Raw genomic sequence first — 26,282 nt, 5'->3', positions numbered from 1 at the left:
GTCCCGACCGAAGTGGCAGTGCAGTCGGAGATTGCGCGCGGTCAGATTTTACAAGCGGAGATTTGCAAACTACAGCATTTCTCTGTGCTGGACATATGCAGGATATTATCACAGCGTCACTGAATATTCGTCGTGTCGTTTGGGCGCTTCGATATTTTGGATAAAAACATTTGCATTACGGGTGAAAAGTTTAGATTCACAGCGCGAGCGAGATGATGCTTGAATCCATTGAAGTTACAGGTAACGTTAAATATGTCAGTTTACGCTAATGTTACAACACAATGTTTTTCAATGAATTTCAAAATGACCTACTGTTTTAGGGAACTGAAGTGCATTTAATTAAAATGAAATTCCTTATAATAAATTACAGAAAAGCTTGCGTGAACTTGAAAGGAACCTGATTTAATAAAATTACTAAAATGACTGAGAGACCGGTTACTTAAAAATAATTGCAATAAAGACTCTGAAAGGATAAATTTGTTCTGAGAAAAGGGTGTTTATCACTTTTTTGTATCTAATGCATTGACATTCATGTTTAGTGTGGTCAAATGTGCTTTTCAATTTCATGCTAACGTTACATCAGCCAATGAAGCCCCACAGATCTAAACATACACAGACAGTTTTGCTTCTTGGCTCTCTGATGCTGCGGCGGTGGGCCTTCTACTTCAGTGCACCTGTCAGCTGTTCTGTGATGAAGCGTGGGATCATTTTGCAGAGGCGTGTGCCACAGAGTTCCTTGACGTAACTGATGTATCCTTAGTCTATCCTCCTGAGATGATAGAGTAACAAACAGTTTAAACATTAACATTTAATGATTTAGCAGATGCTTTTATCCAAAGCAACAAATGAAAGCCTGCAGGATTGAATGCAGGCAGGGCAGCTGCTTTCAACAAGCTTAATTTCACTATGCTGTTCGGATCTGTTTCTCATCTTTTGTTGAAGTCGATGGTAAATGGGCAAAGGAGATTTTATTTCCAGGGAAATGGTGACACAACACTGAACTGACAATGGCGCGACTAGTCTCAAATTCAAGAGTAGCTGTATTCCCTTTACTTGAAATTCCACCTGGTGTTCTCTGCTCTCCCCTCATAATATATTTCACAGCACAAGAGGCTGCGATACTGTGAAAGTAACAGCTAAACCTGTTAGGCACAACTAAGATTCACAATATAGTAGTTTTGTAGTACTAAAAAAGACCAGAGTTCTCTATTAGCCCACACCACAGGAAGTCAACCATCCTCCTCAGATCACCATAGATGGGACAGAGTTGAAAACAGTTTATCACTTTACTTGGGAAGCATCACTTCCATGAATGCCATGAGCAAAGAGATTGAGAATAGGCTGGCAAAGGCCAACAGCACATTCAGTAGACTGAACAAAAGAGTCTGAAAAACAAGTACCTGAAGAAGAGTACAAAGATTAGTGTGCTGTCTCCAAATCATCCACTGGTTCGAATTATTTTTATTTTTATTTATTTTTATTTTTTACAAATACTGAAATCTTTGAATGGGTGGAAGTCTCCAGCATCAAGGCCATGCTGCTGAAGACATAGCTGTGCTGGGTGTATAGGTCAAATCTCCAGGATAGAGGACTATCGCCTACCCAAGATCGTCCTCTACAATGAACTTGCTACTGGTCATCGCAACAAAGGAGCACCAATGAAGAGATTTTAAGACTCTTTGAAGAAATCCCTTGGTGCGTGTCAAATTGACTCAGTTATGTTCTCAGTTAGCCTCTGATCAGGTAACCTGGAGACATACCATTCATCAGGCTGTCAACTGCTTTGAGCTGCTTTGAGTCAGTCTTGAAGACAAAAGGAGCTTTTGGAAAAACACGTCACTGCAACACTGAACTGCAGTCTTTCTATTGTAGCCTCTTTGGCCGGATGTGCTCGTCTTGCATTGGCCTCGTCATACACAAACACAGACAACACTCTTCCTAATTCTTCGTTCGCAAAGTAAAGCCATATAGTACTCAAGACTAGGGGCCTAATTTCTAAAATGTTGCTTAGAAACCGTCCATTTAATCTTATGTTCATTTCAGAGAATGAACGTACGCACAAAAAACGTGACCCTCTTGTGGTCTTGAACTTGACTCAGATGCAACCTTCTTTTGGTCTCGATCTTCATTTGGACACAGCCTTCTTCTAGTCTCTGTCCTGACTCAGATGTGACCCTCTTCTGGTCTCGCTCTTGACTCTGACTTACTCAAGTCTCTGCCTGAACTTGAATGTGCTAGTCTTGACTACATCACTGAAATATATTGTAGCACATCCTTGAGTATATATTGTATAGTTATTTAAATAGTTTCTAGAAAATAAAAAAGAAGCATGACCCACATATGTTTGTTTCTTCAAGACAGTCCTGTTATGCCTCATTCTCAAAGAGCCACTAGAGAACTGAGTAGACTATTATAATATTCCATCTTGTGATATTTCCTTCCAGAACTGCTCCATTGGCCAGGGCTGGAAACATCTAAGAGTTGTGTCCTGAGCCCCTTGGAGAAGCCTGTGAGCCCCAGTCAGCTGCGCCTGGAGCACATATCCCCTGGCGTTCTAAAGGACCTGTTTAACACGACCACCAGCAGCTACAACACACTGCTGCAGAAAGAGTCAGATGCTCAGGAGAGCCCTAAAAGCTCATCTTACAAGTTCCCGAAAAGAGTCTCCACGGCAACGCATCGTGACAGATCCCTGCCGACCCTTGCACCTCTCACAATGAGTGGGCTGGCTTTTGGTTGCAGAGACACCAGGCACGCTCAGTCTGTGTTCTCCTGTTTCTCCACCAACAGTTCCAAGCAAACGAACAGCATCACTGTGCTGGGCAGTGCCATCCGTCTGTCCCCTTGCCCCAATCCCAGGCCCAAAAACAGCTGCCCAGCTGGCACAAAACTCCCGCAGCTTTCCAGAGTGCTCTCTACTGCACGTGATGGAGAGAACTCAATCAAGAAGCTGTGCATCCTCACTGCCATAAAGCCATCCAACGTGGAGAAAGAGAAGGCCAGGTTTTTCAAATCAGACTTTAAATACAACCCTCAGTTTGAGTACAGCAATCCTCTGCCTCCACAAGTACTAGCAAAGCACAGCAACGCTTCAGACCGCTTCCTCACACAGGTAAGTGCCCATACTCTCATAAATAGTGAGATTTTTACTGTCTATTTAAAAATCACACAAATTTTTCACACAAAAAGACACCGGATTCGAACTCCCGAAACAAAGTCTAAACATGCTTTATTTTGGCCTGATTTGTTTGAAATAACGTCACACTAGTTTTTTCAATTTTACTTGAAGTATAGCAGGGCCTTTAGCATACTTTTCTCAGAGTCTTGTGAGGTGGTATGCACTAATGCTACTCTATTTAAGATGGCTAGTATGCAAATTGAGATGCAACCTATAAGTAATGCTATTATGCCAAATGGCTTTATTGTCATTTATTGCTCGCTTTACTTTAAAGGTCCCGTATTATGCCCCTTTTCACAAGATGTAAAATAAGTCTCTGATGTCCCCAGAGTGTGTATGTGAAGTTTCAGCTCAAAATACCCAACAGATCATTTTTTACAGCATGTTTAAATTGTCATTTTTTGGGGCACAGAAAAACGCGCTGTTTTAGTGTGTGCCCTTTAAATGCAAATGATCTGCTGCTGGACGACCCAGGGGGCGGAGCTTCATGAGCTCGCGCTCTGTCTCTCAGGACAATATCACCTCACGGAATGATGATAATATCAGAAACTCTCAGTAAAGGTGTTCATTTCGAGTCGGACAATAATGCCTACAGAGTCAGAGTGCGGTATAGAGATGAAACAGGTATAGTTTAGTAGTTTAATTACGGTTATTATAACGTATTTGTCATCTGCTTGTATGTATCCATTATATATTAATAGCCTACAAGTCTGCTGTCTGAATGATGATCAAACATATACTGATGAGTTTAATAAAGTTTATTGTACATCACACAAAAGATGAAGCGTCAGTTTTACTTCAGAAAATCACCGTAAGAGCTGAGTAAACACAGTAAGTTATAAGAAGTGCGCAAGTACGTAAACAAATTTCGGTTGAGGGAGCATTCCTGTGGGCGGAGGTTAGTCAAAAAACTGTTCTACTGACGTCATTAAAGAAGGAAGTAGAGGGATGTAGTCCAAACGGGCCGTTCGATGTAGGCGACTTCTGTTAAATAAAATATCTCGCTTGGCATTGAACTTTGAGCTTTATAATTTTACAGATATTATTTAAGCTCTAACAGCAACATTACACACTAACTAAAGTTTGAAACATGGGATCACGAAGAACGGGACCTTTAAAGGGGTCATCGGATGCCCATTTTCCACAAGTTGGTATGATTCTTTAGGGTCTTCATGTAAAGTTTGTAACATACTTTGGTTAAAATTCCTCAATGGTTGTGTAAAATAACACACTTTTAACCTCCTCAAAAACAGCTCTGTTCTCTGCGACCCGTTTCGGTGCAATTCTCTTTAAATGATAATGAGCAACTGCTCACCCCACCCCTCTCTTCCATGGGCCGTGTCGACACAAGACACGTAAAGTGATGCTTTGGTGGACAGTATACAAATTGCTGAGGGCGGAAGTATGCTAATACTGGACAGTCCGTTAGTGGTCGTGGGCGGAGCATGAAAATCCAAACGGCTTGATTATTGAGAGTGTTTAGACTTTTTGAGGATAAAAAAAAAGGAGTGAATGGATTTTTTTCATTGTATGGTGGTTGTGTCCACACACTGCAGAGACACATTTATATGCAAACACCATATTAAAGTGAATTTTGCATCCGATGACCCCTTTAAGAAGTATTTGGGAGAGAATTAGCAGATGGACATAAGGACTCTGCCATGTTTGTCTGAGATCTATGAGCTGACCTCGTCTTAACTTGGTTAAAGTGCTGTAGAGTGCCAGAAGTCACAGCAAATCTGACGTCAAGGTCTTTATTTCACTCTCTCCCACGATCTGCCGCATTTAGCACTTGCATTCATTCCCCCTCATCCTTTTATGCTGATATCTTCTGTAAGGTTTTGTGCTAGTTGCTCTTATTCACATCCCGCAAGGTCACAGTCCTATAAATGAGATTAAATGGAATTACTCTTAAAAAGAAACTTTCTGACTCTTTAGTTCTGTACTATAAACCTTGATCCAGCAGCTCAAAAGCAACGTATTGCCTACAACACAATCAGACTAATAAACCTCTTTGAAGGATAAAGGATGAATTAATTCAGTTTAATTCAGTTTCCCGCTAGCTATTAACACAGCCAACACTACACTGGGAGGGGAGTTTGGAAAGGGGTTACAGAGCACTTTGTATAGGGCGTAGCCTAAGAGATCCCACAATAGTGTTCCTGGCTCAACCGGCGGCAAAGGGTGATAACAACAACATATCAAGTTATATGTTACCAACAGGTTAGATAATATTTAAAAGAAAGTATAGAAGTAGCTGTATTAGGGCTCTATGTGCTGGAGCAGAGTCATTTCAGACCATTATATTGATTGTCTCAGAGTGCTGATCTCACTGTGGATCACCCTCAGGCTGATCCTGACGGATCACAATTCAGTTCTCATAAATCCACACTCAGCAAGTCCCCAACTGTGGCCTAGTTATTTACTGAGGTCTGTACATTCATGCCATAACAATTGAGAATTATTTTGAGTCATGCTTCTGCAAGCATGTCTTATTTCATTTATGCAGCCAGTGTTTCATCCCAAAGCACAAACAGCTGAGTCCCAAATATCAGTCCAACTATAATTCTGAAAGCTAAAAAGGGAATTCTAAAAAGAAACCTGAGATTACTTAGGCTCACTTGGGCTACAAAAGTTGATCTTACAATTTCAACCTTTGTTACTATGCTTATTAAAAAATGGATACTAAAATATATATATTTTTAAAAAATATCAGTAGCTTCATAACCTTGAACACAAGACTGTCTAACTCATTGGTTCTCTACCTTTTTGACTCAAAGGGCCCCCCATTATCCAACACAATATTCAAAGGCCCCCTCTAAATACAGATATTTCTGAAATCTGTTCTATTCTATTCTAAATCTATCCATTTTTTTCATGATTACATCAAATTAATTAACATGGTTAATTTAATATATTAAATTAATATTAAATTAACCACAATTCTTTCTGTGATTCTAGAAGTTATGTTCTGTATCCCAGAACTGTATGTTTTTCATTGAAAACAACAGTTATTGAGGGTAAATAAAAATTAATATTATTTCAGTTTACATCTTGATTTTATGCATTTATATTTTCAAGGTCAAAAAAGTTATATTTAAAATTCATTCATTTAAAAACTTTTATGGCATTTTGCGGCCCCTTGTAAGTTTGCTAAGGCCTCCTAGTGGGTCCCGGCCCCCTTCTACCTAAAGGCGGGCATACACTGTGCGATTTTCGTCCGATTTTGAGCCGAATTCTGACTCGTGCGACTCTTTTTCGGGTCGGGCCGATTTTTAGCTTTGTCGTGCGTAGTTTGTCGTGCCGTGTTCGTGCAGTGTACAGGGGGAAACGAGAGGCGATTAACCTCTCACGACCGGCAATCGGATGGTCGGATGAATTTCTGGCATGTTAGAAATTTTGGTCGCTCCTCGTGACTATATCGCACAGTTGCAGCAGAGCTACGAACCGATTGCCCTAAACTCAGTGTTTTTTCCCTCACTGCGCCTGCGCGAAAACAGTTTCATCTGCAAAAAAAAAAAAAAAAAAAAAAAAAAACGAAAAAAGGGAGATCTTTAAGTTCTGTAGTTCAAAGCTATTACTGTTGTTTACCTCCAGTTCGTGTTGCAAAATGGATTAAGCATTACCCACTTCTTCCAAGCCACCTGCGATGTACACTTTGCCTCTTTTATTATATAAAAAAAAATAATTTAAATAAAGCTGTTTTTAATTTTCATTGATGAATTATTGCAGTGTTCGGACATATTATAGACTGTTAATAATTAATTATATGTATATAATTCATTGTAATCGACCTAAAGTTTTAGACAATTTTTAATGAGGAGAAGTAAAGCTTCTATGTAGGCTAATATTTTATTATCCTCACAGCGCGTTGGTTATGCGGTGATGCGCTATGAAATTTGTTGCGTGGCTATTTAATTATAATAGCCTATCAGTTTAATAATAAAAGTAGCCTTCCCTAATAATAATAATAATAATAATACAATAATACTAGCCTACTAATAATTTAATATATAAATTGGAAATGCTAAATCTTCTTGATATTGATAGCTGATGCTTGTTTTGACAATATCTCTGGATAGGCTACATGATATCGTCCATAGGCGCAACCTGGCACGAGGATTTATCGCGCTGATTCGCGCATATTTCACACGTATAGTGTGAGCAGTCAAGTCGCAGCTCGACGTTCGGACCGTACAGTGTGAGCACATAAATCCTGAGCTTTGGCTTTACATCGCATGCGATCTACTCGTTCAGTGTGAGTAGGTTCCTTGCTGAAATCGCACAGACATCGCACAGTGTATGCTCGCCTTAAGGCAGGGTTCACCAGTCTCGGTCCTGGAGGGCTGCTGTCCCTGCAGAGTTTAGCTCCAACCAGCTCCAACACACCTGTTTGAAAGTTTCTAGTATGCCTAGTGAGACCTTGATTAACTGGTTCAGGTGTGTTTAATTGGGGTTGGAGCTAAACTCTGCAGGACAGCGGCCCTCCAGGACCGAGATTGGTGAACCCTGACCTAAGGCAACATTTTATCCTATCATATAAATATACGTTAATTAGTAATATACTAATATACTAGTTTTGTAAAATTAATCATTTACATTAGAATCACTTCTCAATATGATAAGTGGGTACCTGCTTTTTAACAGAATGACCTCTGGCATATACAGGGAACCATTTAAATCATCAATGAAGCCTTGCTTTGCTTTATTTATCTTTGTTCTAAAATCTTCTATAAGTTCTCTACTATTGCCCATGACTGAGTGCTTGCTGATGTCTCAGGCTGTGAGGATCATGGAGTTGGCCCTACAGAAGTACGGTTCCTATGAGAAGTTTGAGCAGGCTACAGGAGGAAACCTCCTCACCAAGAGCCGCATCTGGTACCACGTCAAGAAATACATGGAGAAGGAAGGATGCATAGGAGAGGTGAGAGAGTGAGGTAACGTTAAGATGGATATTCAGTTTGTTAACTGCACTTTTAATTTAACCCCAAAAAGTGTAATACAAAATAAATTTCTTACAAAAGAAAAACACAAAACAATATACACTAATGTTCAAAAGCCTGGGGTCAGTAAGTTGTTTTTGAAATAAGTTATGTTCACCATTTGATCAAAATACAGTAAAATAGTAAAATATTATTACAATTTAAAATAACTTCATGATCCTATAGAAATCATTCTAATATGCCGATTTGCTGCTCAAAACAGTTGAAAACAGTTACTATGATATTTTTGTGGAATTTTTTTCTAGATTCTTTGATGAATAAAAAAGTTCAAAAGGACAGAATTTATTTGAAAGAAATCTAAAGTTTCTTTACTGTCACTTTTGATCAGTTTAATGCATCCTTGCTGAATAAAAGTATTAATTTCCTTCAAAACAAACCTTACTGACCCTTACTATTCTGAACGGTAGTGTAGTTTATTGATTTTGTTTCTCATCTTGAGAGCTTTATGAAGTTTAAATCTAGAAATGTCTCTCTCTGTAGATTGTGGTTCATCTTACTGATGACCTCCTGTCCAGAGCGTCCATGACTGTGGTGAACAGCAGACCTACACTCACCATTAACATCTCTACTGCTAGAGAGCAGTGGCTGGAGGGGATGCTGAGGCATGAAATCGGTGTGTGTTTGTGTGTAAGAGCATCTGATAGCCAGTTGAGGCTCATATTAAATAACTAAATAGAATAAGACCCATCCAAGACTTTCATGATCCACCAGCTCGACTCACTTGTGTTCTGTACTTTGGATCATGTCACGGTCACCCCATGAAAATCAGCGATCCGTGTCGGCAACAGCTTGTGTTCCTGCTGTCAGGGACTATTACACCCAGAGCGTATCAGAGCTCAGTGTCAGGAACACAGTAATTACACTCCCACGCTGTGTGTTCTCTCTCTCCTACACTTTCTCTGCACACAATTCAGGGTTTGTCTGCTGGAGACATGGCCTTGCCCTAGGGGTTAGCGCTGTTTATAATGTTTTTGTAAAGAAATTTTCAGTTAGTCACAAGAGAGTCTCTCGTGAAATAGTGTGATTAATTTTATTAAAAATGCACTTGTAGTTAAAACAACCTTAAACCTTAAAAGTATACTTTTAAACTGTACTTTTAGATAATGATATTGTTAAAATAAAAGACCACTTAAAGGGATAGTTCACCCATTTCATTGACTCACCCTCAAGTTGTTCCAAACCTGTATAAGTTTCTCTCTTCTGCTCAACACAAAAGAAGATAATTTAAAGAATATGGGTAACCAAACAGTTGATGGACCCCATTGACTTTTGTAGTGGGAATAAAAAATACTAGTCAATGGGGTCCATCAACTACAAACATTCTTCAAAATATCTTCTTTTGTGTTCAGCAGAAGAAAGACATTCATACAGGTTTGGAACAACATGAGGGTGAGTAAATGATGACAGAATTTGTGTGAACTAACCCTTTAAGTGTACTTAAGGAGAGTTCACTTTCTTGACTGTTTCTTAACACACTTAAGTACACTTAAAAAAAAAAAAAAAAAGTCAAATTAAAAGTTTTACTTTTAAAGATTATTAAAACAGAATTATTTTGAATGTACTTTAAAGTACACTTATTTTAATGTGTTGACCCGCATAAAGCTCATGTAAAGTACTTGATTATAATTCTAACTGTAGTGTGTGATTCATAAATATTTAAAGTTAATATATTTTAAATGTACTAAACTGCAACTTCATCATTAAAATGTCATTTCAAATACATGACATACAAGTTTCCATTGATATGACATTTAGAGGAAATTTCAGTTTATCATAAATGCTTGGCAGTACACTTAAACCCCATTTCAAAGACAAAATAGAAGTAATACATGCTTAATTGTTAAAAGCGCTATATAAAGACTTAAGAGCAAACTAAATGTATTGTTTTCAGACTCTTAATTACATGTTTATAGCAATTCAATTAAAATGTATTACAGTTTAAATTTGTATTACATCCAATAAGTTGACCTTTAGAGTTTTTTTGACCCACTTAAGTAGAACTTAAATAATCTTTACTTGTAATTTCATATATTGTCTTTGAAATTTGGTTAAAGTGTACTGCCGAATGTAATAATATTCATCAAATGTAATAATAATCAAAATGTATGAATGAATAACACACTACAATTATAGTCAAGTACTTTACATGTGCTTAGTATGTAAGTCAACACATCCAAATAAGTATACTTCTTTAAAGCACGACAAAAGATTTTAAAAACATTATTTAAAATGTGCTTTGTAGTTATACTTTTAATTTGACATTATTACAAAGTGCACTTTTTTTAAGTGTAAATATGTGTGTTAAGAAACAGTCATGAAAATGAGTACCCTTAAGTGGACTTTTACTTCATTAATATATTATCTGCAAGTATACTTTGTTAAAATTGTTGGTTTGGTGCCCGTGAAAGAGACTGTGAACGCATTGAATAGGATATGTTTAGTTGGTGAATAGCATAGGCTACTATTACACAGCAGCGATAATGTTAAGTGCACCAGAATGAAATATAATATTCAGAAGTAAACAGCATAGCTGACTTATAGATTCAGTTAACATCCACAAATGAATAAGCGCGTCGATTCAGGGAGCAGTGCAAAGTGTCCGTGCAAAATCAGTTTTTGTGTGTGTTTTTAGTAATTGTTGGTTTGGTGTATTTGAGTGCTCATTGTTACAATTACACAGCAAAAGTTCAGTGACATTTTTATTTGTGCATGGTAGAAAGCAAATACTGATACTGACATAATGACATGCAATAAATGTGGAAAATTGAACTACACGATTCAGGGAGCAGGCTACACAGTGAACTCTGAGAAAACGCTACTTACGTGCTTCTTTTATCTATATATATTTAACAATATCTTTTGCATTTCTAATCCAAACAACGTCAAACTTGGCACTGCACTTACTCGTGCCCGTGACACCTGTCAAGTCTGAAATCCATCAGACTAACGGTTCGAGAGATATGCGAATAACACACACACAGACAGAAAGACGTTCCGCAATTTATAGATAGATAAAATATACAGAAGTAAACAGCGTAGGTGACTTACCGATTCAGTTAACATCCACAAATGAATAAGCGCAACGAAACTCCAAAAAAATGCTACGCTTGAGCAAACAGTTTGTGAATAGGTTACTACAAATGATGGCTGTGAATAAACTATAATATTCAGAAGTAAACAGAGTAGCTGACAGAGTGTTTATGTCAGAATGTTTATTTTTAAACCACAACCTTCTTAGGGCTTCTTTGACCGATACAACCCTCTAGTGTCAGAATGTTTATTTTTAAACCACAACCTTTTAAAAATGATATATTTAACGATATCTTTAGCATTTCTCATCCAAACAACGCCAAACTTGGCACTGCACTTACTCGTGCCCGTAGCGAGACACCTGTCGAAATTGAAATCCATCGGACTAACGGTTCGAGAGATATGCGAATAACAGACAGACAGACAGACAGACAGACAGACAGACGTTCCTGTAATTTATAGATAGACTAGTGCAAAATGCCCGTGCAAAATCAGTTTTTAAGTGTGTTTTTAGTAATTGTTGGTTTGGTGTGTTTGAGTGCACATTGTTACAATTACACAGAAAAAGTTCAGGAGATATTTCTTAGCGATGGCTGATTTCAACAGTTTCAATATGATAAAAAATAACTTTTATATTGATTCAATGGATTAATTGCATTTTGGAAAAAAAAAGTGTCATGAATTTATTGCATTTTTGGGGAAAAATAATCCGTTTTTATAATAAATCTTTGAAAATCAAAATCTGGATTTGAATTTGTTATTATAACCTAAAGATGCTATGTGAAAGTTTGAAACAGAAAATAGTGTTTTTCATTTTGCCACTTTCTTGGTAAAGAAAACGTCTCGGTTACGGATGTATCCCAAGTAGGGAACGGAGACGTTACGTCGGATGACGACGATTGGGGTTTCGCTTAGAAGCCTATCACCTTCGAGTATATAAAACGAGCCAATGGCAATGAAATGCCATGGGTCTGCGGAATTTGCATAGCGTATCTCCGCCCACCGCAGGGGGTATATAAGGAAGTACGCTGGCAACATGCAGATATGTCTTCGCTGAGGAGTCGAAACTGGACCTAGGCATTTTTCAGCGATACAGCGGAAGTGGCAGGAAGACGTAACATCCGTAACCGAGACGTTCCCTTTCGTGGTCACTCCGAGTTACGTCGGATGACGACGATTGGGGTTACAGTCTAATCACGCCACCTCGGCTGTCAACCAGTGCCCTGCGTAAGTCTGAGCTCCCTGTTGTGAGACTAGCACGAACGAAGGAGTCCTACCTAACACAGGAATACCAAAGTACACTGGGAAGCATATCTCAGGAGAAATATGCAATTACGCCCAACCATTAAGGGGGGGACTTGAGAGACACATATGATCCAGAGGGATGCATATGGAGTATCACTGAGGTGTCCAGCCGCAGGTGGAATATTTAAACCCCAGGGGTGGCAAGGTGGCTTGCCAAGGGAAAGACACACGCTCAAAAGAGACTTACAGTGGAATACACATGTGGGGGTCGCCCAGAGGGGGGACCATGCACATGGAGGCACCCTAGTCAAGCGCAAAAGCTGCGTTATGGCAGATTGGCATAACTCAGGCGTTGACGTAACCAGGAAACTCAGAGCTTATCAGACTCACCTGAGAAGATAATCGCACGTATCCCGTCCGTGGAGAGGAATGGCGAGCAAGCGAAGACACCTGAGCAGAATCTTGTACCGGCTGGTTGAAGCGAGTACATGGGAAGAAACTGGCTCTACTCGGAGATTATAGAATCTCGCGAATGTGTTTGGTGTCGCCCAGCCTGCAGCTCTACAAATGTCTGTTAGCGAGGCGCCATGCGCTAGAGCCCAAGAGGAAGCCACACTACGAGTGGAGTGGGCTTTCACACCAAGGGGGCATTGACGACCTTGCTGCTGGTATGCCAAAGCAATGGTATCCACTATCCAGTGAGATAACCTTTGCTTTGAGAGAGCCTTTCCCTTCAGCTTCCCACCATAACAGACAAAGAGCTGGTCTGAGGTCCTGAAACACCGCGTTCTGTCTACGTAAGCACGAAGGGCGCGTACTGGGCAGAGCAGTGCCAAGGCTGGGTCTGCCTCCTCCAAGGGCAGCGCTTGCAGGTTCACCACCTGGTCTCGAAAGGGAGTGGTAGGAACCTTGGGCACGTATCCAGGCCGGGGTCTCAGGATCACGTGAGAGTTAGCCGGCCCGAATTCCAGGCACGCTTCGTCAACCGAAAATGCCTGCAGGTCCCCTACCCTCTTGATGGAGGCCAATGCAACCAGGAGTGCTGTCTTCATAGAAAGGAACTTAAGCTCTACTGATTGCAAAGGCTCAAATGGAGCACTCTGCAGGGCAGTTAGAACCACTGAGAGGTCCCAAGAGGGTACGAGGGGAGGACGAGGAGGATTCAGTCTTCTCGCTCCCCTCAGGAACCTGATGATCAGGTCGTGCTTTCCCAGAGACTTACCATCAACTGCGTCGTGATGTGCGGCAATGGCGGCAACATACACTTTCAGGGTGGAGGGAGACAGCCTTCGCTCCAACCCCTCTTGCAGGAAGGAAAGCCCGACACTGATCGGGCATTTCGTGGGTTCTTGATGTTTAGAAGAACACCAGTTGACGAAGAGGTTCCACTTCAACGCGTAGGCATGTCTCGTGGACGATGCTCTAGCGGAAGTGATGGTAGCCACCACCGCTGGTGGTAGGGTACTCAAACCTGCCTCGTCCCGTCCTGGAGCCACACGTGGAGGTTCCAAAGATCGGGACGAGGGTGCCAAAGGGTGCCCCGTCCCTGAGAAAGGAGGTCCTTCCTCAGAGGGATTGGCCAGGGAGGTGCTGCCGCGAGGAGTACTAGTTCAGAGAACCAGGTCCGGTTGTGCCAATACGGGGCAACCAAAATGACCTGCTCCTCGTCCTCCCTGATCTTGCGCAAGGTCTGCGCAAGAAGGCTCACTGGGGGAAACGCATACTTGCGTAGGCCCCGCGGCCAGCTGTGTGCCAGTGCATCCGTGCCGAGCGTGCCCTCGGTCAGGGAATAATACAGGTCGCAGTGGGACGAGTCGCGGGAGGCAAACAGGTCTACCTGTGCGTCCCCGAACTGATCCCAAATCAGCTGGACCGACTGGGGATGGAGTCTCCATTCTCCAGCGAGAGGCCGAAGCCGAGACAGCTCGTCGGCTGCCTGATTCAGGTCTCCCGGGATATAAATGGCTCGAAGCGACCTCAGATGCTTCTGACTCCATATGAGGAGGTGGCGAGCGAGTTGCGACATACGGCGGGAGCGTAAACCACCCTGATGGTTGATGTACGCTACTGTCGCAGTATTGTCTGATCGGACTAGTACGTGCTGACCCTTTAGCAGCGCATGGAAGCGGTGCAGGGCGAGACGTTCAGCCAGCAACTCGAGGCAATTGACATGCCAAAGGCGCTGGGGTCCTGTCCAGGAGCCCGCGGCAGCATGTCCATTGCACATGGCGCCCCAGCCCGTGGTGGAGGCATCTGTTGATACAACAACATGCCGGGAAACTCGTTCTAAGGGCACTCCGGCCCTTAGAAAACTGAGGTTCGTCCACGGGGTGAAGGTCTGACGGCAGGCTGGAGTCACTGGAACTCGGAGCGTGCCGTGTTGCCATGCCCACCTCGGGACTCGATCGCGAAGCCAAAGCTGAAGCGGTCTCATATGAAGCAATCCGAGCGGCGTTACTGCGGCTGCGGATGCCATATGCCCCAGGAGCCTCTGAAAAAGTTTCAGTGGAACCGCACTCTTGCCCTCGAACTGACGAAGACACGTCAGCAGTGACTGCGCGCGCTCGCTCGTAAGCTGCGCGCACATGGCGACCGAGTCGATCTCCATACCGAGAAAAGAGATCCTCTGCACGGGGCAGAGTTTGCTCTTCTCCCAGTTGACCCGAAGGCCCAGACGAGCTAGGTGCCGGAGCACTAGGTCCCTGTGTTCGCAAACCTGGTCTCGAGAGTGAGCTAGGATCAGCCAGTCGTCGAGATAGTTCAGGATGCGAACCCCGTGTTCCCGGAGGGGAACAAGGGCTGCCTCGACGACCTTCGTAAAGACGCGAGGAGACAGGGCTAGGCCGAAAGGGAGAACCGCGTACTGGTATGCCTGCCCCTCGAAAGCAAACCGTAGAAACGGTCTGTGTCGAGGTAAAATGGAGACATGGAAGTAGGCGTCCTTCAGGTCGATCGCTGCAAACCAATCCTGCGGCCGCACACACTGGAGGATGTGTTTGGCCGTTAGCATCTTGAATGGCAGCCTGTGAAGGGAGCGGTTCAAGACGCGCAGATCGAGGATTGGCCGTAACCCACCGGACTTCTTGGGTACAATGAAGTAAGGGCTGTAGAAGCCGGACTTCATCTCGGCTGGAGGGACAATCTCGATCGCACCCTTCGCCAGTAGGGTGGCGACCTCCGCTCTCATGACAGGGGCATTGCCACCGACCATAGTGAAGCGGACTCCCCTGAAGCGGGGAGGAGATCGCGCGAACTGAATCGCGTAGCCGAGCCTGATGGTTCTCACGACCCAGCGGGACAGTCTGGGAAGCTCTAGCCAGGCCTCCAGAAAGTGCACCAGCGGGGTCATACGAACCACAGACGTACCGTCGGTGGGGCAGCGAGGCGGAATGACCGGCACCGGCGAGGGTGGCATAGCGGCCCTGTGCGGGGGCACGGTCATTAACCGCGTCCTGCCAGAGGAGGCCAGGGGAGGGCGCGCGTCCCACGGGGGCGTGCTCTGGCAGGGGTCTGGCGACAGAGGGGGATGAGAGGAGCGTGGCCCGTGGGCGGCGCGTGCTGTCATCCCGCACCTCTGGAACAGGAGGGCGGCAGTGGCGGGACCCGAGGGTGGCGCGCACTGCGGCCCTCGGGCTCTGTTGGCTCAGGATTGGGGAATTCAATTCTGTCTTTAACCACATTAGGGTACTGCTCGTCGTTGGACGAGCAGCGGGGAGTGGAGAACAAAAGATTCTCCCCCGGCCCTCCACCGGGGGAAGGAGTGGCCCTGCTACCAGCTCCTGAACAGAAAAGAGTGCCAATCCTGAGCGGCCCGTCTCAGGGGCGCCGCTTGGCCTGGCGTTTAGCGGGCCGCGGGGCCGGAGAGGGCTGTGGCGCCTTCCTGCGGCTTCCTCCATGACGCGGCCCAGATGAAGGCTGCTGCTGGGGCCGTGCGGGAGAGGCGGGAGCCGCGGGAGGGCGCCCTCGGCGGCGAGCAGGCTGAGGATTCTGTGCCGACGGCTGAGCAGCGGAGCGTCGGGGCAGAATGTGCTTGATCGCCTCAGTCTGCTTCTGGGCGGTCGAGAACTGGTGGGCAAAGTCCTCGACTGCACCGCCGAAAAGGCCGGCCTGGGATATGGGAGCGTCGAGCAGACGAGTCCGCTCGGGCTCACGCATATCGTCCAGGTTCAGCCAGAGATGTCGCTCCTGGACCACAGCTGTGGACATCACCAGACCCAGGGAGCACGCGGTCACCTTCGTCGCTCGGAGAGCGAGGTCGGTGGCGGCGCGCAGCTCATCGAAGAGCCCTGGGTCTGTCCTACCCTCGTGCATGTCACGGAGCATCTGGGCCTGGTAGACCTGCAGGATGGCCATGGCATGCAAAGAGGCAGCTGCCTGTCCCGCCGCTCTGTAAGACTTCGCCACCATAGTAGACGAAAATCTACAGGCTTTGGATGGGTGCTTAGGATCACCACGCGATGAAGCGCTTGTCGGACACAGCTGCATCGCGACAGAACGTTCGACCGGGGGAATGTACCCACCCAGTGTACCCACAAGCATCAGCCTTATCGAGGGGAGGAAAGGCGGAGAAAGCCGACGGACGATCACGGGAAGACATGGGAGCCTTCCAGGACCGCGTGACTTCCTCATGCACTTCCGGGAAGAATGGAATTGGGGTTGGGCGGCGACGAGTGTCAGCGGCCGCTCCCAAAAACCAATCATCCAGCCGCGAGCGCACTGGATCGGGTGGCGGGGACCACTCGAGCCCAATGGCCGCGGCTGCCCGGGAAAGCATGGCAGTCAGCTCGGGATCAGACTCGGGCAATGCTGGCGCGCCCGAGGGCGGCAACACAGCCGAATCCTCACTTCCCGAGGACTCACGCCCACCTTGTGATGCAGCGATCGACATTGCATCCTCTTCTGGAGCTCCAAACGAAACACGCGGGGCCTCCGTAGAGGGACCAGCGGTCTCAGTTTGAACGCTCGCGGGTACCGATGCTGAAGAGGGGTGTGTGGACCGTGGACGTGTCGGCGGTATGTCCCACACAGTCACCCTCAGGTCACCCCGGCCACCAGCCGAAGTACTAGCTCTCGAGGAGTCAGTAGATCGGGGTGTGGGTAGGGGGACTCTCGCTCTGGTGAGCTCATTGAGTCTCGACCGCAGCATGGAGATGGTCATGTTCCCGCAGTGAGAACATGAGTCATCCACAAATGCTGCTTTAGCGTGATCAATGCCCAAACACGCTAAGCAGAGATTGTGCCCATCAGCAAAGAATACATCGCGACCACAACCAGAAGTGCACGGGCGAGGCATCTTTAAAAAGACGTGCCACGTGCAATGCTCTTTTTGTGAGAGGAAACTCCGCGGATGTTGAAGCGAACAGGGAGAAATCACACTAACTGTCAGATCACTGACCAGATCAGCAGGGTAGTGTGCACTCGCTGAAATCGCCGTCACACCAACACCGGAGAGCTCGCTCGTCTCGAAGGATTGAGAAGGATAACTCAGGATTTTTTGGCTTGCGTGGAGTGGAGAAGTTCTCGGCTCCGAAGCGAAAACATATCTGCATGTTGCCAGCGTACTTCCTTATATACCCCCTGCGGTGGGCGGAGATACGCTATGCAAATTCCGCAGACCCATGGCATTTCATTGCCATTGGCTCGTTTTATATACTCGAAGGTGATAGGCTTCTAAGCGAAACCCCAATCGTCGTCATCCGACGTAACTCGGAGTAACCACGAAAGGGAACACATTTTTACTCAAATTAATCAAAATGGATTTATCACGTTTTGGAACCAAACTATAATATTCAGAAGTAAACAGTGTAGCTGACTGAGTGTTTATTTTTAAACCACAACCTTCTAAAAATGATATATTTAACGATATCTTTTGCATTTCTCATCCAAACAATGTCAAAATTGGCACTGCACTTACTCGTGCCCGTAGCGAGACATCTGGCGAGTTTGAAATCCATCGGACTAACGGTTCGAGAGATATGCGAGTAACAGACATACACACACACACACAGACAGACAGACAGACAGACAGACAGATGTTTCTGTAATTTATAGATAGACTAGTGTAAAATGCCCGTGCAAAATCAGTTTTTTGTGTGTTTTTAGTAATTGTTGGTTTGGTGCCCGTGAAAGAGACTGTGAACGCATTGAATTCAGGGAGTAGGCTAGGTTACTACAAATGATGGCCGTGAATAAAATATAATATTCAGAAGTAAACAGTGTAGCTGATAGTGTTCAAACTTGGCACTGCACTTACTCGTGCCCGTGGCAAGACACCTGTCGAATTTGAAATCCATCGGACTAACGGTTCGAGAGATATGTGGTTAACAGACACACACACAGACAGACAGACAGATGTTTCTGTAATTTATAGATAGATATATACTTTTAAGATTTGAAGTACATTACAAGTGCACATTTAATACAATTAAGCACATTTATTTCTCACAAGGGTATACAACAATGAGCTTAATCTAGGGTCTTGGTAACTATTAATAGTTATTATAAAACTTAATTTTGATCTTCATTTGATCTTTCATTTTGATAAAGTTCCAGATTGTTCTGATTTGATTGGTAAAGTAAACCTCTGTACATCTTTGGCTCAGGTACGCACTACTTCCGCGGCATCAACAACAGTCACCAGCCGTGGAGCAGCGGCGGGGGCAGAAAGAAACATGGCCTGCGTCCCATCAACCCCACGGAGGAGGGTCTGGCAAGTATCCACAGCGTGCTCTTCCGCAAGGACCCCACCCTGTGGCGCGCCGCCCTGCTCTACTACACCGTCTACCAGGCAAGCCGCATGTCCTTCTCACAGCTGTTTCACAACCTGGGCCGATTCGTCCACGACCCCAACACGCGATGGGACTACTGCGTCAGAGCCAAACGAGGACAGACGGACACGGCACTTCCAGGTGCCACATCCTGATTCTCAGAAATATGACGTCTCACAGAACTATCATTGTTTTTATTCATGTTAATAATAAAATATGTTTGCTATTAAGGTTGTTTCAGCAAGGACCAGGTTTATCTAGATGGGATCCTGAAGATCCTCAGACACAGAGACAAGATTGACTTCCAGCTGCTACTGGCTCTTGGAAAGGTTAGTTTGAAGTCAACATTCAAAACAAACCTTTAATGATTCAGATGAACAGTGTTATGCACACACTTTATTCAGAAAGCACAAAATCGACAGACTTGTGTGTGTGTGTGTGTGTGTGTGGTTGTGCAGGTGTCCTATGAGGATGTGGAGCGTCTGAAGGGTTTGGCTCTGATGGAGCATGTGCGGATCCCTCACTTCCTGCAGGATCAAGCGCGCTACACGGAGCAGCTTCAAAAAATCATGGAGGTCAACCAGTTAACCAATGAGGAGCTGTGCGCGCTTATTCCTGAACATGTGACCTCCGGCATGGACGGTTGTGTTGTTAGATAGGAAAAAGCTGGTGTGTCAACGGGTGAATCTAACGAAACCTATCTAGGTAATATTTCACTTTTTTTTTTAAACTAAAGAAATAAAGACAAAATTAAATAATTCGTATTTTTTAATTGTTTTCATGACAATTAAGGCCCTTTCCGACCTCCAATTCTTGTAATTCCCATATCCCAATTAGCGTAAATGTACAAAAATCTCATTCTGATAACTGTGATGTGAAGATTAATTATTACAAAATGTAAAAAAAAAAAAAATTATATATATTATACAATTTTATATATATATATGGCAAAATTACATTGTGGCAAAGTTACAATGAAAAAAAAAAATCTGAAGACTTAACTTTCTCTCTAAAAGCAAAATGTAATTTTTTCTATTTAATTTAATTGATTTATTTAGCTAATTTTGATTTTAGGGTGAAATGTGACCCTGACATGTTTTCGTGAGTTTCACTCTGAGGAGGATTGTAAAATAAAGTGATCAGTCTCAGGGACGTGCACAGGAATTTTGAGGGGCAGTTGCTCTGACCTAAACCCCCCCCCCCCCCCCCCCCCAAAAAAAAGGGCTATATGAAGGACTGAGAATTACAGGGTCTTTATTAAAATATATATAGGCCTACGCAAAGAAGTAAAACACTGAAATACAGCACTCAATCACCTTAACTAGTACTAATAACACAGATTTGATCAATAATAATGCCACTGACGATTCTGATTATCGATCCGATTCTTTAACGATTCTTCTTGATAGCACTGTGTGGAAAAATGCAGTCATATGCTTTTTTTAAAAACAAGTGGTTTTATTTATTTTAAAGCTTAAGCTTGAGTAAGCAAACTGTACTTTTTATGTAACTTATGTAATAAATAGAACCTTATTGTAAAGTGTTACTGATTAGTTATACACCGATTCAGACGTCTCCTGAGTTCACTGCTGGAAAGAGCAGTTGTTTTAACCATTCAATAAAATGAATCGGTTCAAAGGAGTCATTAGTTCGCGAATTGGACGTGTCATGCGCGCTGTGTGATTATCCCAGCAGTTAGGACATGGACATCCAAGATTTGTGTCAACACAGAAAACATTTCATCACTGGATAGTTTTTTTTCGTTTAATTAAAGTGTTGTTTTATGTCAGCTGAATGTCCGGAACGCTTTTCAGAGAAGATAAGGCAACTTATTTAGCACAATTCACACCCAGCGGTAATTCAGGAGAGAAAAAAAATCTCAGAATGCTCCACATGAAACTTTTGGTCTTCCGACCTTTTACCGCCGTATCGATTTATTTTGATTAATATGTGCGAGGGAGAGAGAGCAAGACAGCGCTTAGTTTGGAGACGGTCTTGTTTACACTTTCGCCTGGCTCCGAAGAAAGAGAGAGCGCGCGCGCAATCGGGTCTCTCTCTCGCTCTCTCTCTCTCTGCTCGTTCTTTCAGTAAAACATGCGCTGTCACAAGCGCAGCAGTTCATCTACATTACTCACCGATCAAATAAGACTTTGGCGGGACAAAAATTCACTTTGGCAGGCGCTAAAACAAGTTCAATGCAGGAAAATTCATGCGTGAATTAAACTGAGTAGTACATGACCATGCACTCGCAAAAATGCGACCACATACAATTTTTAACTCGCACATTCTCAAAAAATGGTCACAGTCTGGAACCCTGATGATGATTGTTCGTTTGTTATACATCACAAACTCACCTTTTCCGACAACGTTGAGTCTCACCCGACAACCGCGATAATCTCCTTCTAGGGCCGCTCATGCAGGCTCAGCTCAGGTGCCGGTCGCGTGCAGCGCTGCAGCCACATAAACAGAGTTTGCCCTTCCCCTACTGACTTTCACTTTCGGTGCCCGAATGGAATTGAATGAGGCTTTGCGATTTTTTTTTATTTATCTAGGCCTACGTGAAATTCTGCATCCATTGTACTTTTTATTTATTTATTTTTTTCCCCCTCGGAAGGGCAACGTGAGTCGAAAAGGGCATATGGGCAGTTGCCCGGGCAACCTGAGCAACCCCCCTGTGCACGTCCCTGATCAGTCTATATAAGGGCCTGTAGAGCTGTATTTGTTTTTCCCTGGTCAATTTTAGCCAGTGCAGAGCATTAAGACCCTTCTGAAGGTTCTCAGTCAGGACGTGTGTGTTCTCCTTTGAGGGGATATTGAAAGAAAGGCCAAATTACATCACTTAAAAATTGCCAAATATATGTTTATATGTACTACAAGTTCCTTGAACTGTTTATTTCCTGATTTCCTGAGTTATAAACTGCTTGTGTGATATAAATGTTTATATCTTTCTGATGCCATGTGTTATTTACTTATAATCTTATAATCAGAAAGTTGATGATTGCAAATCTGGGTGCCAAGATGTTAACCTTTGTTTAAAAGTGTCCTTTGTGGAAGTAGACAATCCTACTGTATGTGTCCTAAATGTCACATACTAAATATACAGTATATGAATAACTTCTCACTAGCTCAGCTGCTCTACCTTGACTGTTTTGTTGACCTTTGACCTTACTCTGTTCCTGCCATTTTCCAATAGATCAAAAAGCACTACAGCAGTTGCCTATAAAACGCTTTATAGCCAATGACAACTTCCTCTCAATATGATCTTACTATATTTAAATGAATAAAATAAATGTACTCATTCTGAATGCCCTGCTCAGATGTTCATTTTAAAGCATGTTAAAGATTGGGTATTTGTTTGGGTCATTTGTTCTTTCTACTTTGTGTCTTCCTGATTGTCTATGATCATTCTTTACTTATAAATCATCTGTATAATGTGCATCACACTGCATGTGACCATACACTCGATCATTAATTACAGGATGTAATATTGCCAAAGAATGGTCATTGTTTACAAGTGAGCAATGATCAATCTCCATTCCCACAATGCCCTCTCAAACGCACTGTAAGTGATCTTTTGGCAAACTCTTTCCACAGGTGTCTTGTTGTCGCATGTCTTTGTAAGCAGATCCTGCGGATTGACACCTACAAGGACAGACAAAGGGTTTGTTTTCAGCTGCGCTTCACGACCGACGCACACACACACACACACACACACACAGAGTCACACGTGTCAAGGCTCATTAATCTCTCTGAAGTTTTAGCTTTCACACTTCCTGCAATCTGTGGGATTAAACTGGGATTGTGTGTAATCGTGTGGACATTCATGATGCTCATGATATATGAACATATAAACATTATAAAATGTTGAAATGCAATATATTTTTACTGGGATTTAAAAGAACTTGATGGTGTGTGTGGAAATCTGAGGCTTATATTTATCTGCCACTGCTGTTCTGCGTGCAGATAGATGGGGGATATCTTCATAATCACATAATAATGAGACTATAAAATCATCCTGTCCTTGTTATATCAGCACAGATTAATATTGTATAAACATGCAAATCACAAGCACTCAAAACACTCTCACAGGCACACAATTGAATGGAGGATGAGTACCAATTAAAAATAATCGATTATCTATTTATTCATTTGAAATAAAAAATGTAAATAAATTAAGCATTTTACAAATTTACAGTTAAAGTTATTTAATTCATGTTTAAAATATTAAGATTTAAATACACCATTAATAAATCACATTTTATTTTGACAGCTCTTTTTTTTTTCATTTGACATTTAGTTATGAAATGCCATTTTAGGCAGTAAAGGTAAGTGGCCACTAGAGGACACACACGGGACAGACTCACTGCCCTGCAAGAAACAAAACCCCATACATGTTTTTATGGCCATATTTGTTATGATCGTGCAATAAATATTCAGACATGCCCTAAATAGATTTTAAATTGAAATTAAATGAACTTCTTTTAAATATTTTTCAAATAGTTTCCTTGTGTACAATTTAAATTACTTAAACTTTTGTAAATATTCCTTTAACAACTGATTTTTATCATTGTTTTGTCTATATAATCCTATAAAACAGGATTGCTGCTGATCAGTGTTATCTTGGTGTGTAGATAGATGGATAGATAGATCTCATGAAATAAATTGTATTTATTTATTTTAATCAATACTTTTTTTTGCAACCTCCATTTGCTAAGATAACAGCTCTGAGTGTTCTCCTATAATGCCTGATGAGTTTGGAGAACACCTGGCAAGAGATCAGAGACAATTCCTCCATTCAGAATTTCTCCAGATCCTTCAAATTCCAGAGTCCATATTGATACTCTCCTCCTTAGTTTTCAATAGGGTTCAGGTCAGGGAACTAGAACGGCCATGGCAGAACCTTCATTTTGTGCTCAGTGTTGATTTTGATGTTTGTTTTGGATCACTGTCCTGATAGAAGATCCAACCATGGCCTATTTTAAGATTTCTAGCAGAGGCTGTCAAGTTTAGTTTTTTTTTTTTTTTATCTGTTGGTATTTGGCCATAGAAACCAGTCCTGTTTGAAGGTCCAGTAATGTCTGACAACTGAATATGCTAGAGTTTGTTTTGGATGAGAGCAGAGGATTTTCTTGAAACCCTCCCAAACAACTTGTGGTGATGTAGGTGCTGCTTGATATTTTTTGAGGCTTTCTGACCCCCAAGACTCAACTATTTTCTGCAATTCTCCAGCTGTGATCCTTGGAGAGTCTTTGGCTGCTGAAACTATCCTCCTCGCTGTGCATTAAGACAATATAGACACACGTCCTCTAACATGCAGATTCGTAACATTTTCCATTGATTGGAACTTCTAAAGTATTGCCCTGATGGTGAAAATGGGAATTTTCAATGCTTTAGCTATTTTCTTACAGCCACTTTTGTGAAGCTAAACAAACTTTTGCTGCCCATCAGAACTATTATTTTCTGGTTTTACCTTTTTGTGATGGATGATTAAGGGAATTTGGCCTTTAGGTTTCCTCATATTTATACTCCTGTGAAACAAGAAGTCAAGGCTGGGCATTTTCATGTTCCTAGTGTGCTAAAAATATGGAGGGAAATATACTTGCCATTACCTATGTAAATTCTAATATTAACAACACGGGCTTGCATTTGACATGCTTTACAACACAAAATAAACTCTGCTGCTTCTCACTGAGTGTGTAAAGTTCACTGATCATGTGTCAGAACCTGACGTTCAGCAAACAGGTGAATGTTTGCTAGATAAATAGCGGAAGTCTAAAAGCAGATGGACAGAAGTATGACAGGACTTTAATCTTTAGGCAACTTCTGTATGCTTCTACTTTTGTTTTTTGCTGAACCCTATGAAGTGAGTCATGATGTGACCAATGTGAGTGAATTCACCAACGTAAAGAGGAAACAGACATGATGACAACCAGTAGGCTACTTATTCTATTAAAAGGAGAAGCATTCAGTTTACACAACTCCATTAGCCTCCAACAAGATGCAAATTCATTGACCAGAAGCTTGATGCGGGAGAACCAATGTTAAAGAACCAAGGTTCATTCTCATGTGTTACGCTGCACGTTTGAGCTTCTGTAAGAACCAATGAGGTTCATTCTCATGTGTTACGCTGCACGTTTGAGCTTCCGTAAGAACCAATGAGGTTCATTCTCATGTGTTACGCAGCACGTTTGAGCTTCCGCAAGAACCAATGAGGTTCATTCTCATGTGTTACGCAGCACGTTTGAGCTTCCGCAAGAACCAATGAGGTTCATTCTCATGTGTTACGCAGCACGTTTGAGCTTCCGTAAGAACCAATGAGGTTCATTCTCATGTGTTACGCAGCACGTTTGAGCTTCCGCAAGAACCAATGAGGTTCATTCCCATGTGTTACGCAGCACGTTTGAGCTTCCGCAAGAACCAATGAGGTTCATTCTCATGTGTTACGCAGCACGTTTGAGCTTCCGCAAGAACCAATGAGGTTCATTCTCATGTTACGCAGCACGTTTGAGCTTCCGCAAGAACCAATGAGGTTCATTCTCATGTGTTACGCAGCACGTTTGAGCTTCCGCAAGAACCAATGAGGTTCATTCTCATGTGTTACGCAGCACGTTTGAGCTTCCGCAAGAACCAATGAGGTTCATTCTCATGTTACGCAGCACGTTTGAGCTTCCGCAAGAACCAATGAGGTTCATTCTCATGTGTTACGCAGCACGTTTGAGCTTCCACAAGAACCAATGAGGTTCATTCCCATGTGTTACGCAGCACGTTTGAGCTTCCGCAAGAACCAATGAGGTTCATTCTCATGTGTTACGCAGCACGTTTGAGCTTCCGCAAGAACCAATGAGGTTCATTCTCATGTGTTACGCAGCACGTTTGAGCTTCCGCAAGAACCAATGAGGTTCATTCTCATGTGTTACGCAGCACGTTTGAGCTTCCGCAAGAACCAATGAGGTTCATTCTCATGTGTTACGCAGCACGTTTGAGCTTCCGCAAGAACCAATGAGGTTCATTCTCATGTTACGCAGCACGTTTGAGCTTCCGCAAGAACCAATGAGGTTC

At 43.1% G+C, this 26,282-nt stretch overlaps 1 protein-coding gene across 1 annotated transcript; it reads left to right on the top strand.

The window, feature by feature from the left end:
* Positions 1–13: 13 nt before the first annotated feature.
* On the top strand, positions 14–20,364 carry matcap2 (microtubule associated tyrosine carboxypeptidase 2). Its single transcript, XM_084130440.1, has 7 exons — positions 14–240; positions 2,445–3,112; positions 7,959–8,102; positions 8,662–8,794; positions 19,059–19,364; positions 19,455–19,552; positions 19,682–20,364. The coding sequence occupies exons 1-7, from the start codon at positions 213–215 to the stop codon at positions 19,880–19,882; spliced, it is 1,578 nt and encodes a 525-aa protein (XP_083986566.1). The 5' UTR covers positions 14–212; the 3' UTR covers positions 19,883–20,364.
* Positions 20,365–26,282: the final 5,918 nt, after the last annotated feature.

The sequence above is a fragment of the Abramis brama genome, assembly GCF_963993115.1.
Source record: "Abramis brama genome assembly, chromosome: 12".
In the NCBI taxonomy this organism is placed as follows: domain Eukaryota; kingdom Metazoa; phylum Chordata; class Actinopteri; order Cypriniformes; family Leuciscidae; genus Abramis; species Abramis brama.
Note: the sequence above shows the minus strand (reverse complement) of the source record. Positions and strands in the feature narration are given on the sequence as shown.